The following is a 17,403-nucleotide window of genomic DNA, read 5'->3' on the forward strand; positions in this document are numbered from 1 at the left end:
TCTATTTCAGTAGAAATATGAGCTACTAGTATAATATGTAGCCACCTAAGTGCTCCACTCTTATAGTACAGGCGTCCTGTTCTCGTAATACACAAATTACCCTTTTAGAGAATAAATTGCAGCTCAGGCAATGTTTGGCATTGTCTTCATGATGGGAATCTGACGGCACCATGTGACCGTTATATTTAGGTTGGAGGCTGCCAGGCCCGCCAAGAGCCGTGGCGGGCCCTGGTAATAGGGGGCGTGGTCTAATCGCGGGAGACGTGGCCACGCCCCCTTGGTGACAGAAAAAAAACAAGAAAAAAGAGTTGCGGCGCTGCGCGGTGGGGAGGGGGGGTGCTCTGAGCCCCCTCAGCCCGGCGCAAAGCCAGGGGGGCGCGATCAGTCTGGTCGCTCCCCCGCACAGGCTTAGGAGACTGCTGAGCAGCCCCTCAGGAAGCCCGGGCCCGGGTAATCTGTACCCGCTCCCCCCCCCCCTCTCGGCGCCCCTGGAGGCTGCACAGTAATACAGTAATACTAATACAACATTGTAAGAAAGTGACTATTACCCAGGTTTTTCAGGTTTGGGAAAGCTTCATTTCTAATCTATACAACCTACAGAGATGCAACGTTTGCTCATTCAATGTTTCTCATCTACCTCATGATATCTATTGAGGCTAGTTGATAATGATCCCTCCGTTGTTTAATGAACCACCCTCGTCTTTCGCACAGTATACCCTTCACTCCTTTATCTATTATCATTAGATTTTATATAAACAAGATATATTCTATATGCTGGATGTATCACCTTATTTCATGTCCAATCTTTACTGCATTGCTTGATGTCCTTTTTTGATAAGCTTCAGAATCAATCAAAACATTTTGGGGAAAAAAGGTGATTATTTATGGCAGAGGTTTTTTCTTTTCTAGAAACTCCTCATACTGCTGCTGTGGCTGCTTTCATAGTCACTAACATCAGCAAATTTCATTGAAAACTTATAATGTAAAGTCAGGAAATTCTAAGTTACTTTTAAAATAAACAAATATATGGGAAAGATTTCTGGACTGCACAACCTGACTATATATATGATGGGAGGTGCTACCTGATGAGACTAATTGCAGGCACAGAAACAGAAAAATCTCAGGTGCACAACTCCAAATTATTAATATATATAAATGCAATAAAATTTTGCAATCAATAGAGGTTTTTAGCAATTGTTTTTAAAAACAGAGCTGTAGAGGCAACCAAAGGAAGTTGGAACGTGATACTAAATATTTTCATATGAATCGCAACATATTATTTATGTTAATGTTTAGTTGCTCTTGAAGGCGTACAGAATTCACATGAACAATTGTGAATATTTAATCATTAATCTTTTGCATTGATGCTCATTTATATCTGAACTATCATTTGGTGTAATGCAGACTCAGAACCGAGGTCAGCGTATGAAGGAGGGAGCTCACATCAATCGCTCGCTGCTGGCACTAGGGAACTGTATCAATGCCCTGAGTGACCGAGGAGGCAATAAGTATGTCAACTACAGAGACAGCAAACTGACAAGGCTTCTGAAGGTACAGTACAAATTCATCACCCTCCGACATGTGTAGCTGTGCCAAAGTCTAGTTATTTACTAGGATTGGTTTCAAGGTGTAGGTAACCCATAACAACCAATCGGACATTTACATTTATCAATCAATGCAAAGCTGTGAGTTACTGCACATTTATTATCTGTGAGTTACTGCACATTTATTAGCTGTGAGTTACTGTACATGTATTAGCTGCGAGTTACTGTACATTTATTAGCTGTGAGTTATTGTACATGTATTAGCTGTGAGTTACTGTACAGTTATTAGCTATGAGTTACTGTACATTTATTAGCTGTGAGTTACTGCACATTTATTAGCTGTGAGTTACTGTACATTTATTAGCTGTGAGTTACTGCACATATATTAGCTGTGAGTTACTGCACATTTATTAGCTGTGAGTTACTGTACATTTATTAGCTGTGAGTTACTGCACATATATTAGCTGTGAGTTACTGCACATTTATTAGCTGTGAGTTACTGTACATTTATTAGCTGTGAGTTAGTACATGTATTAGCTGTGAGTTACTGCACATTTATTAGCTGTGAGTTACTGTACATTTATTAGCTGTGAGTTAGTACATGTATTAGCTGTGAGTTACTGCACATTTATTAGCTGTGAGTTACTGTACATTTATTAGCTGAGAGTTACTGTACATTTATTAGCTGTGAGTTACTGTACATTTATTAGCTGTGAGTTAGTACATGTATTAGCTGTGAGTTACTGTACATTTATTAGCTGTGAGTTATTGTACATTTATTAGCTGTGAGTTAGTACATATATTAGCTGTGAGTTACTGCACATTTATTAGCTGAGAGTTACTGCACATTTATTAGCTGTGAGTTACTGGACATGTATTAGCTATGAGTTACTGCACATTTATTAGCTGACCACAACGACCATTTGCGCAAATATCGGCATTGCGTGCGACTCTATGTGCATTCAAGTTCACTATACGAAATACTATGTATACCTACCATCTTCTCTCATTCTTTTGGTCATAGTAAATTCATTGGGATGTAGTTATGATCACAGCGGTTGGGATGCCGACGCTGGAATATCAACATCAGTCAGAATCCTGGTACCAGCATCCCGACCACTGACATCCCATCGGTCGGTATTGGGGTAAACCTAGTGCCTAAACCTAACCCTCCTAGGTTTAGGCACTAGGGGGAGGACTAGGGTTAGCCTGCAGGGAGGGAGAGTTAGGTTTAGGCTGCGGGGTAGGGCTAGGGTTAGCCTACTTACCAGTAGATGTTCGCAGTGTAACCCAGTCAGGATGAGTGCGGGGACCCTGAGTGCCGGCATCCCGTACCCAACGCAATTCATTTTATAGTGCTCCATGGAGGAGCTGGTGCTCGATGTAGGGACATGAGCATATTCTCTAATTTATTGTGCATAATCTATGCTAGAATAACGTCAAAATGTGGTTTCTGTGATACCATCGTTTCTTTATCAAATAAAAAAAATATCATTATATGAGTTCTATGGGCGGGATCTAATTAGCCTCAGACTTTTACGCCCGAGGCTATTTAATGAAAAGCTCTTTTCCTCGCGCGGTAAATCTGTGCGGAACTATGGGTTAACGTGTTCGTGGCTGCCGTGATAGGGGCAGAGAGCCCTATTTAATGCAAATTTCTGTTCAAACCTCAGGAGGAGGTGAAATCCGCATTAAGTGGCTGCTGTGGGCTGTAATTGAATAACCCCGGGCACTGCATCGTGGGTAATTAGCCATTTGTGGCTAATTTAATTCAGCCCTATGTGTAACTGAATTATTGAAACTTACTAATGTCTGCTGTAAATTGTAACGACCATTGGTGCAGTAAGGATGACTTTTTATGGAAATGGGATATATTCTCTGTACCAGTGTAAGTGCATGTCCGTGATTCACTCTGATTCTTGTTTTGTGAATACAAGAGCTGTAACATTTCATATAGTTTTAAAATCTGTACCAAGGCAGGAATTTACTCTGTATCTGTGTTTGTGGGTTGTCCTCTCACCATTTGTTTATTTGTTTGCTGACCCTTTACTGTTTGGGGAGGGGTAGAATCAGTGTGGACACCTGGTTTCAGCCATACTTATTACTTACATTTTGGGCTGCTAAGCCAGGGCTGCATTTGCAAGAGTGCTTATATTTTAAGTGCTTAATTTAAAGTGTAAACTAGAACTTTTAAATTGAAGCCGGAGTTATTCAGGAGTTAAACAGGAGGAGAACAGAAGGAGAAACTAACAAATCAACTATTCCTGCTATTAAGGACTGTTTTTTAAAAACCACCACACTTCCACCATGCCTATGGATTGTGCCTGTACCTGGATTCCTAATGCTGCTCACATCCACCCTTACCTCCTCATGCAATCTGCTTATCCACCCCAACTATGCCATACCGAACGACGCAGCAAATTGACCCCTCTAATGGACCTTGGTTGTGGCCCTAAATCTTGAGGCTTGGTGGAATATGGATCAACTCATTGTCTTTTCCTCTTAAGTTTAAACTAACCTTTACATAAATGTTATAATACTGTCACCCTTGTATCCAGCCCATCTGTGTCACCCCTGTCTGTCTGCCCCCTCCCCTTAGAATGTAAGCTCTCACGAGCAGGGCCCTCTTCCCTCATGTGCTTCTCCTTCAGTTGATTATACTTTAATATACAACAGTACCACACCCTTGGTTGCTGACACCATGCTGCTTATCTAAGTGTTATGCAGCAATGTATTAATCATGTATCTGTCCTGCATTGTTTGTACTGTTAATAACTGTTTTCTTGTGTGCTCATTTGTTTATGTACATTGTAAGGCGCTGCGGAACCCTTGTGGCGCCATATAAATAAAGGATAATAATAGCAATAATAATAATTAGTATATGGATCCCGGTGGGTGTTTTCTCTTACAGAAATACCCCCTTTTTTATGTTGCATGCTTCCATGCCTCCGTAGTATGCTGCAATTGAACACCTCCCAAACCCCGGCAATTCCTGGGAAACATCCCAATTACAGTCCTCCAAAATCGAGACTGTCCCACCTAATACAGGATGTGGGAGGTATGACCTAAAGTGTGGAGAGCAGATTCAGGCTTTATTAATTAATTTCATGTGATAATTTAATTGATAAATAAGAGATATAATGGCAAATCAAGTCTACATAGGCATTCACAGTGATGCTAATACTAATGTCTAATAAATCTGCAAATCTCTGCATACATCTTGGTTCCATACATAGTGCACCTCATCTTCAAATGTTGCCATTTTGTGTGGATAGTAGTATATACCTGTACAAATGGTGTATTTCTATGGTATCTTCAGCATCCCACTTCATCTGTTTTCACCAGGATTCTTTGGGTGGAAACAGTCGCACCGTGATGATTGCTCACATCTGTCCCGCCAGCAGTGCCTTTGAGGAGTCACGGAACACTTTGGCCTATGCCGACCGTGCCAAAAACATCAAGACTCGGGTACGTGTGTAAGAGCTCTCCAGCAATAACAGAGCATATATGATTGGACAGGATAAGTGATTGCTTCACCTCACACTCTGTCCTCACTCATTTCCTTACTGCCCACCAGGTGAAACGGAACCTTCTCAATGTCTCCTACCACATTGCCCAGTACACCAGTATCATCTCAGACCTTAGAAAGGAGATCCAAAGGCTCAAGGAGAAGATTGATGAGCAGGGATTAAAGCATATGAGGAGTGAGAAGAGTGATATTCGTAACATTCAGGGTAACACCAATGAGCAGGTTGCTGTAACTAAAGCCTGTAGTACAGATTTGTAGAGCAGCGTGTAGGCTAATGTGACTATAAGTTCACAATGTACGGTATGTAATCATTAGTTCACATGTACACAGCGCCACATCTGCAAATGTTGAGGTTTGCAGTGTTCTGTCCTAGTGCCACTTGTAAAGTAGATACTTTGGGGCACATCCAGGACTATAGTCTGTACTATTTACCATAACGATGAACGAGGTACATAACTGGTGCAGCAGTATTCCATGACAGCATTGTGTAATGGGGCAATTCGGAACCTTGTGGGCTTATACATTGCTGGATATCAGGGCTGGGAACTCTTACTTGTTTTAGCGCACACCACTTTAGAAATTAGAGCAAAAAACAAGTGAACGTTCTGTAATGTAACGGCGGAAAAACTGCACAGCTGCAGTCGGTGGCCGTCTTTATGGGATTTTTTCTGCAACTGAGCAAGTTGGTGCTTGATGTAGGAACATGAGCATATTTTCCATCTCATTGTGCATTAAATATGGTAGAATAAAGGTAAAATGTGGTTCTGGCATCATCATTTCTTTATCAAATAAAAGAAAATCATTATATTTTTAGTGCCTCATTTATCAACGAATTTTATCACTCACAGAGAGTGATAAAACTTGTTGCGTATGATAAATGGTGCTCTAGCCAATCAGCTCCCAACTGTCATTTTTCAGACAGATGACAGATAGGAGCTGATTGGCTGGACCACCATTATCATACACAACAAATTTTATCACTCTGTGGGGGGAATTCAATTGTTCTGCCGGCGGCTTTTTTTTTTACGACGCCCGACAGAGCAATTCAATTGTTGCTCTGTCAGGGCACGATAGTGGCCGGCATTTCTACACGCATTCAGGAGGGTACGAGCAGAAATGTGTCTGAAACCCCCTGGTTAGGGCCGCTAACCGCAGATAGTGCGCCAGACATTAAGACGGGTTTAGCCGTTTTAGACGGCTAAACCTCGTCTTTTAGGTGGCGAAGAGGACGATAATTAATGAGCGCCCAGAACAATTGAATATCAAACTGGGCGCTCATTAATTATCACGCCCAAAAAAACATTTGAATGGCCCCCTGTGAGTGATAAAACTCGTTGATAAATGAGGCCCTTAGTTGTATGTGTAACTGAATTGCTGCACCTGGTAATGTATGCTGTAAATAGTAACGATCATTGGTGCAGTAAGGATACCTTTTTACAGGTTTACACAACTTATCTGTGGAAATATTGCTTTAGATGCAGTTTGGCTGGGAAAGGTTTGGAAATGGATTAAAGCAAAGCTTGAAGCAAAAATGTTTTATTTACTTATTAATAGCATATTCACAGTGGAAATATCTTCTTTTACATAAATATAATGGTTCTATATTAAAGACATTTTAATAATTTATTTTCCATTTTAAAACACTTCTTTTGTGAGTACTTCCAAATGATATGACGTCCTCTCTGACACGGAACTCTGAACACTCGTTTCTCAATTTTCCTCAATTAGACCCATATAGAAGCCATAAGCCACCTGGTTCAGATTATCCTCTAATGTGTAGGGGGCAAATAAATATATTATGATTTTTTTAATGATCTGTCGTCAAACTTCCTTTTCACCATCCCAGTAATCCTAACTCCTCTAGTTCTCTCTCTCATCCAGCCGAGGTTCAACTTCATACTTCACCCTATGACCGGCATGAGATGGACCAGCTGAGGGAGCAGCTCATCAGGGCCTTTCGAGAACAGATGGACATCCGGAGACAGCTAATGGAACTGGAAAACAACCACATGGAAATACAGATGGAAACTTCCCAACACTTTCTCGTCATTGCAGAGTAGGTGGACCATGACAACTCAGGCTCTGCTCTGTCTATGTAATGTTACAGACCAATAAAGCAGCTATTTGCAGACAGAAGCAATATTCCAATAACAAATGATGTCACACTTTCTCAGAGAATTGATACTCCTGAATCTTGGTTCATACCACTAAACAGCTGCTTTCACTGTGCGTAGGTGACAGATTAATTTTAAAAGAGATGCACAATAGGGATCGTAGCTAAATTTTGTGAGTGTAATACAATTTTCTTTATACTCTGCATTTATAGCACCGGCAAAAAAAATAGAAATGATCCTGACTGCTTATAGCTAAAGCTTAGATTGTACAGTTATATAGTCATTACCATTTAGAACTTTGACAGATATAAAATTTGCCTCTTGTATGGATGTCACATACACATTCTGACCAATCGCATATTGGTAGCAGCAGCACGGAGGTAACCCTTTCCTGTACTCAGAGTCTTAGTCACACCAATTACAAAACTGAGTGATATCACATATGCCAAAACTACACTGTAAAATATACTGCCGCCCCCTAAAGATGCCAGCTGGATGTGTTTAGGGGCATCCCATAACATTTAGCACATGCATACACTATAGCACACAATTATCCAGCAGTCTAAGGGTTAATTCACAGCACTCAAGCCATGCAAGGTTTGACTCACTACATATAAATGGTGGATACAGTATTTAAAAATAAAACAAATTAGTTTTTTTCATCTTGGAATACTACACATTTCCTACCAATCTCAGCAAAATAATGTACAGAGGAAAATAGAGTATTTTAAAAAGGATCCATGGCTCCCTTGCATCCAAATACTTTGTTACAGAGGGAGGGAATTGTATCAGTGTCCAGCATTTTCATTATAGTTTGATTTAAAAAAAAAAAAAAAAAGTTTCATAATGTGGTCTCAATGGTGATCCTATGCAGCGTCTACGGACGCTGGACTCAGATCGCAATTGCTGTCATAGTCTGCTTCCTTTAGAGTGATACCTCTTGCAGCATTTAAATATTTGTCGGACAGTAATGCCCAGCAGCCACCAAAGCGACTGTGCAACACCGTCCACATCTGAATCTGGCCCTTTGGGTCTGATTCAGATATGGACGGTATTGCACAGCCGCAAGGAAGCAGATGTGCATTACTGTCCAGCAATTATTTATATGCTGCAGGAGGCGTCTGTAGGAAGCAGATGTGCATTACTGTCCAGCAATTATTTATATGCTACAGGAGGCGTCTGTAGGAAGCAGATGTGCATTACTGTCCAGCAATTATTTATATGCTGCAGGAGGCGTCTGTAGGAAGCAGATGTGCATTACCGTCCAGCAATTATTTATATGCTGCAGGAGGCGTCTATAGGAAGCAGATGTGCATTACTGTCCAGCAATTATTTATATGATGGATGAGGCGTCTGTAGGAAGCAGATCTGCATTACCGTCCAGCAATTATTTATATGCTGCCGGAGGCGTCTATAGGAAGCAGATGTGCATTACCGTCCAGCAATTATTTATATGCTACAGGAGGCGTCTATAGGAAGCAGATGTGCATTACCGTCCAGCAATTATTTATATGCTACAGGAGGCGTCTATAGGAAGCAGATGTGCATTACCGTCCAGCAATTATTTATATGCTACAGGAGGCGTCTGTAGGAAGCAGATGTGCATTACTGTCCAGCAATTATTTATATGATGGAGGAGGCGTCTGTAGGAAGCAGATGTGCATTACTGTCCAGCAATTATTTATTTGCTGCAGGAGGCGTCTGTAGGAAGCAGATGTGCATTACTATCCAGCAATTATTTATATGATGGAGGAGGCGTCTGTAGGAAGCAGATGTGCATTACTGTCCAGCAATTATTTATATGCTGCAGGCGGCGTCTATAGGAAGCAGATGTGCATTACTGTCCAGCAATTATTTATATGCTGCAGGAGGCGTCTATAGGAAGCAGATGTGCATTACTGTCCAGCAATTATTTATATGATGGAGGAGGCGTCTGTAGGAAGCAGATGTGCATTACCGTCCAGCAATTATTTATTTGCTACAGGAGGCATCTGTAGGAAGCAGATGTGCATTACTGTCCAGCAATTATTTATATGCTGCAGGAGGCGTCTATAGGAAGCAGATGTGCATTACTGTCCAGCAATTATTTATTTGCTGCAGGAGGCGTCTGTTGGAAGCAGATGTGCATTACTGTCCAGCAATTATTTATATGCTACAGGAGGCGTCTGTAGGAAGCAGATGTGCATTACTGTCCAGTAATTATATATTTGCTGCAGGAGGCGTCTGTAGGAAGCAGATGTGCATTACTGTCCAGCAATTATTTATATGCTACAGGAGGCGTCTGTAGGAAGCAGATGTGCATTACTGTCCAGCAATTATTTATATGCTATAGGAGGCGTCTCTAGGAAGCAGATGTGCATTACTGTCCAGCAATTATTTATATGCTATAGGAGGCGTCTGTAGGAAGCAGATGTGAATTACCATCCAGCAATTATTTATATGCTACAGGAGGCGTCTATAGGAAGCAGATGTGCATTACCGTCCAGCAATTATTTATATGCTACAGGAAGCGTCTATAGGAAGCAGATGTGCATTACAGTCCAGCAATTATTTATATGCTACAGAAGGCGTCTGTAGGAAGCAGATGTGCATTACCGTCCAGCAATTATTTATATGCTACAAGAGGCGTCTACAGGAAGCAGATGTGCATTACCGTCCAGCAATTATTTATATGCTACAAGAGGCGTCTACAGGAAGCAGATGTGCATTACCGTCCAGCAATTATTTATATGCTGCAGGAGGCGTCTATAGGAAGCAGATGTGCATTACCATCCAGCAATTATTTATATGCTACAGGAGGCGTCTATAGGAAGCAGATGTGCATTTATATGCTGCAGACAGCTCCTGACAGCAATTGTGATCTGAATGCAGCGTCCGTAGACGCTGCATCGGATCACCGGTGGCAGCACCAGGCAGTCTGAGTAAGCTTCAGCTAGATGAGACACTCAGGTATTAGTAGGATATGTTAAGCCTAGGGGGTAAATGTACTAAGATGGGAGTTCTATTAAGAAGTGATGTTGCCCATAGCAACCAATCAGATTCCAGGTATTATCTTCTAAAAGGTGCTAGATAAATGAGAAGTAGAATCTGATTGGTTGCTATGGGCAACATCACTTCTTAATAGAACTCCCATCTTAGTAAAGTTACCCCCAAGTCCCTTCACAAGCCCAGGCAATCATTACTTCACAAGCCCAGGCAATCATTACTTCACAAGCCCAGGCAATCATTACTTCACAAGCCCATGCAATCATTATGAAGAAGCCTTACCCTTAAGGTTAGAATAACTGGCTAGAGTTGGACTCCTGATTGCCCTATAGAGGGGCATAGCTGCTGGCCCATTATTGATTGCTGCTTCCTTGAACATTCACATAATAGCATTTATCCATATGGGCCACTAACCTGTTTTTAGTTCCCCTGAGTTTTGTTTTATTATGTTGTGGTTGTAGCTGGGAGCAAGAAAAAACACGTCAAGTCCGTAAGTGGAGAGAAGAACTGAGGAAAGAATCATATGGCAAAGATGATAGCGAGAAGGATTCGGACACCGGAGATGACCAATCTGACACCATGGAACCACCAGAAGTGACCACAGCCAGAGAGAACATCCATGCATTGGTTGGAGACCAGAGCAAACTACGGCGCCAGAAGGTAGCAATAGGAGCATGGCGCTTTTACTTCTTTATCAAAGGTCAAAGCAGAGCCAGCCCTAGTCAAATTAGTGCCCTAGGCAAAATTTTGGGTGGTGCCCCCCATGGGATCCTAAAAAGGGGTGTGGTCTGGCTGTGCTGTGACACCTTCCCCCTTTGTGCTGTACTCCTAGCACCTCTCTCACAGCACAACACCCCTCTCCCAGCAAAGATTACAGCACCCTATCCCAGCATAGCACAGATCACAGTACCCCTCACCCAGCATAGCACAGATCACCTCACCCATCACCCCTCTCCCAGCATAGCACCCTTCATCCCTTTTCCAGCACAGTACCCCTCTCCCAGCACAGATCACAGCACAGCACCCCTCTCTCAGCACAGCATAGATCACGGCACTCATCACCCAACACAGCACACCACCCATCATCTCTCTCCCAGCGCAGCATCCATCACCCCGTTCCTCACCCAGCACAGTACCGCCCTCTCCCAGCGCGGTTTCAGCACCCCCTCCTGACCGAGCACCCCTATTCCAGCACATCACCCACCTCACTCAGCACAACACTCCAGCCCTCACCCAGCCCAGCACCCCTCTCCCAGCACAGATCACAGCACCCATAACCTCTCTCCTAGCACAGCACCTCAGCCCTCACCAAGCACAGCACCCCCCTCTTCCAGCACATCACGGTGTCAGCACCCACCCTCACCCAACACCCCTTTCCCAGCAGAGCACCCCTCTCCCAGCAGTGAGCACCGCAGCCCCCCGGCCGGCCCTCTCCTAGTTCCAGACTTACTTTACTTGAGCTCAGCCTGCAGAGCTGCCTGACTTGAGATACAGCAAGCCACGGGTGGCGGACCTGTTTTTCCCAGCTCAGGCAGGCAGGCCGCGTCCTGGTGCATACCGCCCCAACTATAACCACTGGCTGCAGTCCAGGTACCCCACCCTTGCAAAACACTGCTGCCCGCTCACTCTTTGCTGCTGCCGGGCCGAACGAAGCAGTCAGCTGAGCTCCGATCAGGACGCTGCGCAGTAACAGCTGCCAGAGTCTCTGCCCAGCAGGCAGCAGGTGCCCCGGCCGTGCCTGCCCCAAATCTCCGCCGACTCTGGGAGGTCTTGGATGCCCCTAGGCATTCCAAATGCCCTAGACATTTGCTTACTTTGTCTATGCCTAGGGCTGGCTCTGGGTCAAAGAGTGGTTCATATTAAAGAAAATATGGATCCCATGTAATGCTATGTAGGTGAATGGTCGGTGAAAAGCAGGCGTGCCAGTGCGTTTTGAACGGCATGCATAAATTAGCCACTGCGATGCCATACGCAGTTTGGGATTTCACTGCGTGCGATGAGGTCAGCAATTTCTGAGTTAGGTTATCCCTAGTGCAAGTGTGTGTGAGGCTGCGATGGTACTCTGTTACTAATGTTTTCACAGACTTGCTAAGGATTACGGATGTGTGTAAGATAAAGTGTGCATCCTTGTGTTGTGCTGCAGTGGCATTGCGATTGCAATGGATTAGCATACTATCGCAGTGAGACTGTGTGCGTAATCGTTATTGCAATCGCAATTGCGATCCATACTGAATCAGGCCCTTAGTCCATTGCAGATTCCCGTTGACTGCATTGGACTAAGTCTTCAGTCATAGGGGCCATTTCAATTAAAAAGTGATGGAGCAAATTGCTTGCGTTCGGACCGGTTCTCCGGCTACAGCTCCTTGAGGTGCACAGGAAAATCTGTATTGTAGCTTTTGCGCACATCGTAGATAATTGAATCGCATTTGGATGAACTGTTTCACATAAAAGGGAATTTGAGACATCACTCTGACAGAAGCCTGACATTGCTATTCTGTTCTGTTTGTGGACCATACTCCTTCTACTATTTAAATCTGTCTTTGACCTACTGATTACATCCATTCCCCTCCTCCCATCATGACACTGCACCTTTCACAAGCAGTCCTGTCACTAACACAACACCGCAAGTGGACAGGTCTCTGTCTCCCACATGAGGAAAACACTCATGTCCCCAAACACTCTACTGCTATGAACGTTCTTATCATCTTATTGGGTACAGATTTTTCTGTCCTCAACCTTTAATAACTGGGAACACACAAACTTACAGGAGATGCGATATATATAATGATGGAAAAGAAATACTGTACATTACCAACTGATATTTTGGATATCCCTTATTTCATCATGTCTTCTTCTTATTCAGCTTGAGTTAGAGAAGCGTTTTAAGGAAATCCGGCAACGAGCAAGACGGCTGGAGGAGATCCTACCGAAACGAATCAGCTCGGAAGAGCAGAGGGAAGTCTTAAGTCTCTTGTGTAAAGTGCATGAACTGGAGATTGAAAATACTGAGATGCAGTCCCACGCCTTGCTCAAGGACAACATGATCCGACAGAAGAACTATATGGTGCAGAAATTTGAGCAGCATCGCTGTCTCTGTGACGAGATCATCAAGCAGCAGAGGCGGATTATCATTGGTACAAATAATCACTAGGGTCCTTAGTCAGGGCAAAGGATGTTAGCCAGGAAGCAAAACTACAGTTGGTTAAAGAGAGATAACAAAAGGTCAAGAAAGGGGGGAAGGGTGATGATTTGTAGTTATGGCTTTGTGTGTTAGACCAATCTGAAAGAGGACTTGTTCCTTGTGCATTCAGCTGTGTATACTACACTTGTCCTCTGCTGAGCCTTTGAGTTCAGTATAGTTCGGTGCTTAATGCCAGATTATGGTGGATTTAGGTCCTTCATACAGGTCAAAGGAGAAACTTACAAGTAAATATGAAGATAGTTTAAAGCCAATGAACAGCATGGTCATGTTTCATATGACCTCAGTAGCTTAATGTTTCCACTTTTGATCCATTTTCAGACCATAACCTGAATGTTCCTCACCGCCTGGAGGACCTGTATGAGCTCTACCTCCGGGAGCTGGAAGAGGGCACTTTGGCGCGCATTAGCATAATCGATCGAGCTTCAGTTATGGTCTTGAAGGTAAGTACCGCCAAACCCTGATCACTTATCCGGGACAACACTGCAAAGTCAATGCTGGTGTTCCCCCTCATTTCCCTTATCTCTACACCACTAATTCCATTTGCATAAAGATTTCACCTTTGTAAGATTACCTAATATTAATTAATGACAGGAACTATAATGGATTAATTCTGACTACATACTTCATAAATTTATATCAGGAGGTAGTGTGTCACTCCTATAATATTTTTTTTATTTTATGGATTATAAATAAGAGACTGGGTATTATTATTCTCTTTTATTCATATGGTGCCTCAAGGGTTTTTAGTGTTGTAAATAGTGGAATGGAGCATACAGCAACATCTCATAGTACATGGGTGACCAACTCTTATTCTCTCTACATCACAAAATGCTTTTTCCAGGTGCAAATTTTGTACACAGCAGATAATCTTGTCCCAACTCTAAATAATTTTGCATATGGGGACCTTAAGGGAGCAAGTACGTAGGTTTCTATGTTCCCAGTAAGAGTCCTGCGGAGTCTCAGCAGTGTTTTCACAAGTGTACACAGTGCTCTGTTTCCCATCCCCTGACTCTTAATCAGTAATCCATGTTAGGTAAGCCACATCTATGTCCCATTATTCAGTAGCTTATATACTGGTGTAGCTGCAAAAACTGTATAACCTCTGTGTGAGGTACTGTGGTCCAGATTTATAGTATGGGAGTCCTGAAAATTAGTGTTTTGTGGGTGGAGGAAACAGCAGACATTGTTACTATGATAATTACTGGTAAATTGCACACAGGGTCGCCAGGATTTGGAAAGTGGGTGCAAAGTACTCAGGTCTGTCTTGCAGCCTGCAGGGGGCCAGGCCTGCCAGCAAATGAACAGCTATTTCAGCAGTACACTGCATGTAGGGCGCTGATATCACAATGTGGTGTTGCCAACCTCCACACACCTGGCCACACTCACCCTAGTGCCCGGGCACAAAAGATCCCTTGGCGACCATGTTTGCACCCTTTCTACTGTTTAAGTCAGTCAGTAGTTTTCTACTCCAGTCGTGAAGTATTTTAACCCCAACAGGTGTTGTTTTGTGGATTTCTTTAATCATGCACAGGTGCACTATTTTGCTGGGTCAATAATTATCTGCTTCCACAGAGAGAAATCCTCAAAACATGAGCTGTGGTACTTGAGGGCTGGAGTTCAGAACCACTGGTTTAAGCAAATGAAGTTCCATAATAAAACTATGGGCCGTATTCAGTTGGAGGTAAAAAGCCGAAATCAGCAGAAAAGTTTCGCCTATTGCCGCTTTTTGCCTGTTGGGAACTTATCTCCAAATTCAATTCCTGGCGGAATTCGCCTAAGTGGAAACTCAATGCAATGTAATAGGCGATAAAGTTTCTCCTAAGAATAGCAGGTGAAAAGAAGTGCAAAATCTTTATTATGGGGTGCAAACGTGGGAAAATGACCCAGAACCCTTGGGACAGTCTACTACTTGTTTTCACCAAAATAATACTGCTTAATGCTATTCTTCACCACTTATGCAAAGACGTTAATAAGAAGCAATTAAAACTACTTAAGTACCCCAAACACTTTTATTAGGGCTATTAGTACACATCTGCATTGGTTCCCTATGTTAGTGCATCTTTTTTGGGGGTACAGACTGATTTCCCCACTTCTGACAGTACTTTCCACCTGTTCCGCATTCGCCACTCTCTGTTTTCACGTGTTTAGGAATTGAATAGGGCAAAAAGCAGGGACGCGCACGAAAAGTTTTCGCCTCAGAAACAGGCAAAGGAGGCGGAAAGTTGGACAGGCGAAACTTCTCCAACTTTTCGCCTCTAATTGTATACGGGCCTAAGTTTCAACCAGAGTTTTTAATGTAACTATGGAAGACACCAACTCTGCAAGCTCCTTCAGGTGCTCAGAGTGAGCAGATCAGCGTGCTCTATAGAGACTGTATAGACTGTGGACTAGCTGCAGTAATGTGCCAGGTGAATGTTTCATGACTTTTATTTCAGTCAGTAGTGAACTTTTGCATTTAGCATAATATTTCACAGCAAAATAATTTCAAATCTACTGTATACTTGATGTACTCTTTTCCTCACCAATGATATAAAGATTTAATTTATCAGGATGATCAACTCTTATGTACAGTGCCTTGCAAAAGTATTCACCCCCTTGGCATTTTAAATTTTTTGTTGCCTCACAACCTGGAATTAAAATGGATTGTTTGAAGGTGTGCATCATTTCATTCACACAACATGCCTACAACTGTGAAGTTGTGTTTTTTTTATATTGTGAATCAAACAACATATAGGACAACATAACAGAAAACATCAGCGTGTATAACTATTCACTCCCCTAAAGTCAGTACTTTGTCGAGCCACCTTTTGCGGCAATTACAGGTGCAAGTCACTTTGGATAAGTCTCTATGAGCTTGCCACATCTTGCCCCTGGGATTTTCGCCCATTCCTCAAGGCAAAACTGCTCCAGCTCCTTCATGTTGGATGGTTTCCGCTTGTGAACAGCAATCTTCAAGTCTGACCACAAATTTTCAATTGGATTGAGATCTGGGCTTTGACTAGGCCATTCCAACACATTTAAATGTTTCCCCTTAAACCACTCGAGTGTTGCTTTAGCCAGGGCCGTAGCTAGGGTAGTGCGGCCGGTGCCATCGCACAGGGCACCACAGGTCAGGGGGCGCTGTTTGGGCCTGTCAAATTTCTGGTTATTATCATTCTCACTTATAACTTTCTCTTATTTCATCCCCCGCATCTCCTGGCCTCCCCTGTCTCTTCCCTGGCACTTCCCCATGAGGCAATTCCCCTTTTTTGGGTGCATTATGTCCCTTTGAAAAATGAGGGGGGCGCCAATGCTCTTTCTGGCACAGGGCACCAAAAAGTCTAGCTACGGCTCTGGCTTTAGCAGTATGCTTAGGGTCATTGTCCTGCTGGAAGGTGAACCTTCCGTCCCAGTCTCAAATCACAGGCAGACTGAAACAGGTTTTGCTCAAGAATATCCCTGTATTTAGCACCATCCATCTTTCCCTCGACTCAAATCAGTTTCCCAGTCCCTGCTGCTGAAAAACATCCCCACAGCATGATGCAGCCACCACCATGTATTACTGTGGGGATGGTGTTCTTGGGGTGATGGGATGTGTTGGGTTTGCGCCAAACATAGCATTTTCCTTGGTTTCCGAAAAGTTAAATTTTAGTCTCATCTGACCAGAGAACCTTTCTCCATACATTTGGGGAGTCGCCCACATGCCTTTTGGCAAACTCAAATTGTGTCTTCTTATTTTTATCACTAAGTAATGGCTTTTTTCTGTCCACTCTTCCATAAAGCCCAGCTCTATGGAGTGTACGGCTTATTGTGGTCACATGCACAGATACACCAGTCCCTGCTGTGGAACTCTGCAGCTCCTTCAGGGTTACCTTTGGTCTCTGTGCTGCCTCTCTGATTAATTCCCTCCTTGCCCGGTTTGTGAGTTTTGGCGGGCAGCCCTCTCTTGGCAGGTTTGTTGTGGCACCATGTTCTTTCCATTTGATGATGATGGATTTTATGGTGCTTCGGGGGATCATCAAAGATTTGGAAATTTTTTTAGAACCCAAC

The 17,403-nt window shown here is 43.2% G+C and overlaps 1 protein-coding gene across 3 annotated transcripts in view; it reads left to right on the top strand.

The window, feature by feature from the left end:
* KIF19 (kinesin family member 19) overlaps window positions 1–17,403 on the top strand; it is a 101,929-nt gene that overhangs the window by 61,801 nt on the left and 22,725 nt on the right. For 2 of the 3 annotated variants that reach the window (XM_088473156.1, XM_088473148.1), the window contains 7 exons: window positions 1,405–1,551; window positions 4,890–5,012; window positions 5,122–5,278; window positions 6,955–7,129; window positions 10,634–10,832; window positions 13,036–13,306; window positions 13,693–13,814. In XM_088473156.1, coding sequence (XP_088329282.1) covers window positions 1,405–1,551; window positions 4,890–5,012; window positions 5,122–5,278; window positions 6,955–7,129; window positions 10,634–10,832; window positions 13,036–13,306; window positions 13,693–13,814 — 1,194 coding nt within the window. The remainder of the gene's footprint in view (window positions 1–1,404; window positions 1,552–4,889; window positions 5,013–5,121; window positions 5,279–6,954; window positions 7,130–10,633; window positions 10,833–13,035; window positions 13,307–13,692; window positions 13,815–17,403) is intronic. The other variant, XM_088473164.1, reaches the window with a different exon arrangement.

Source organism: Taudactylus pleione, unplaced genomic scaffold (assembly GCF_031769625.1).
Source record: "Taudactylus pleione unplaced genomic scaffold, aTauple2 ptg000016l, whole genome shotgun sequence".
Classification (NCBI taxonomy): Eukaryota; Metazoa; Chordata; class Amphibia; order Anura; family Myobatrachidae; genus Taudactylus; species Taudactylus pleione.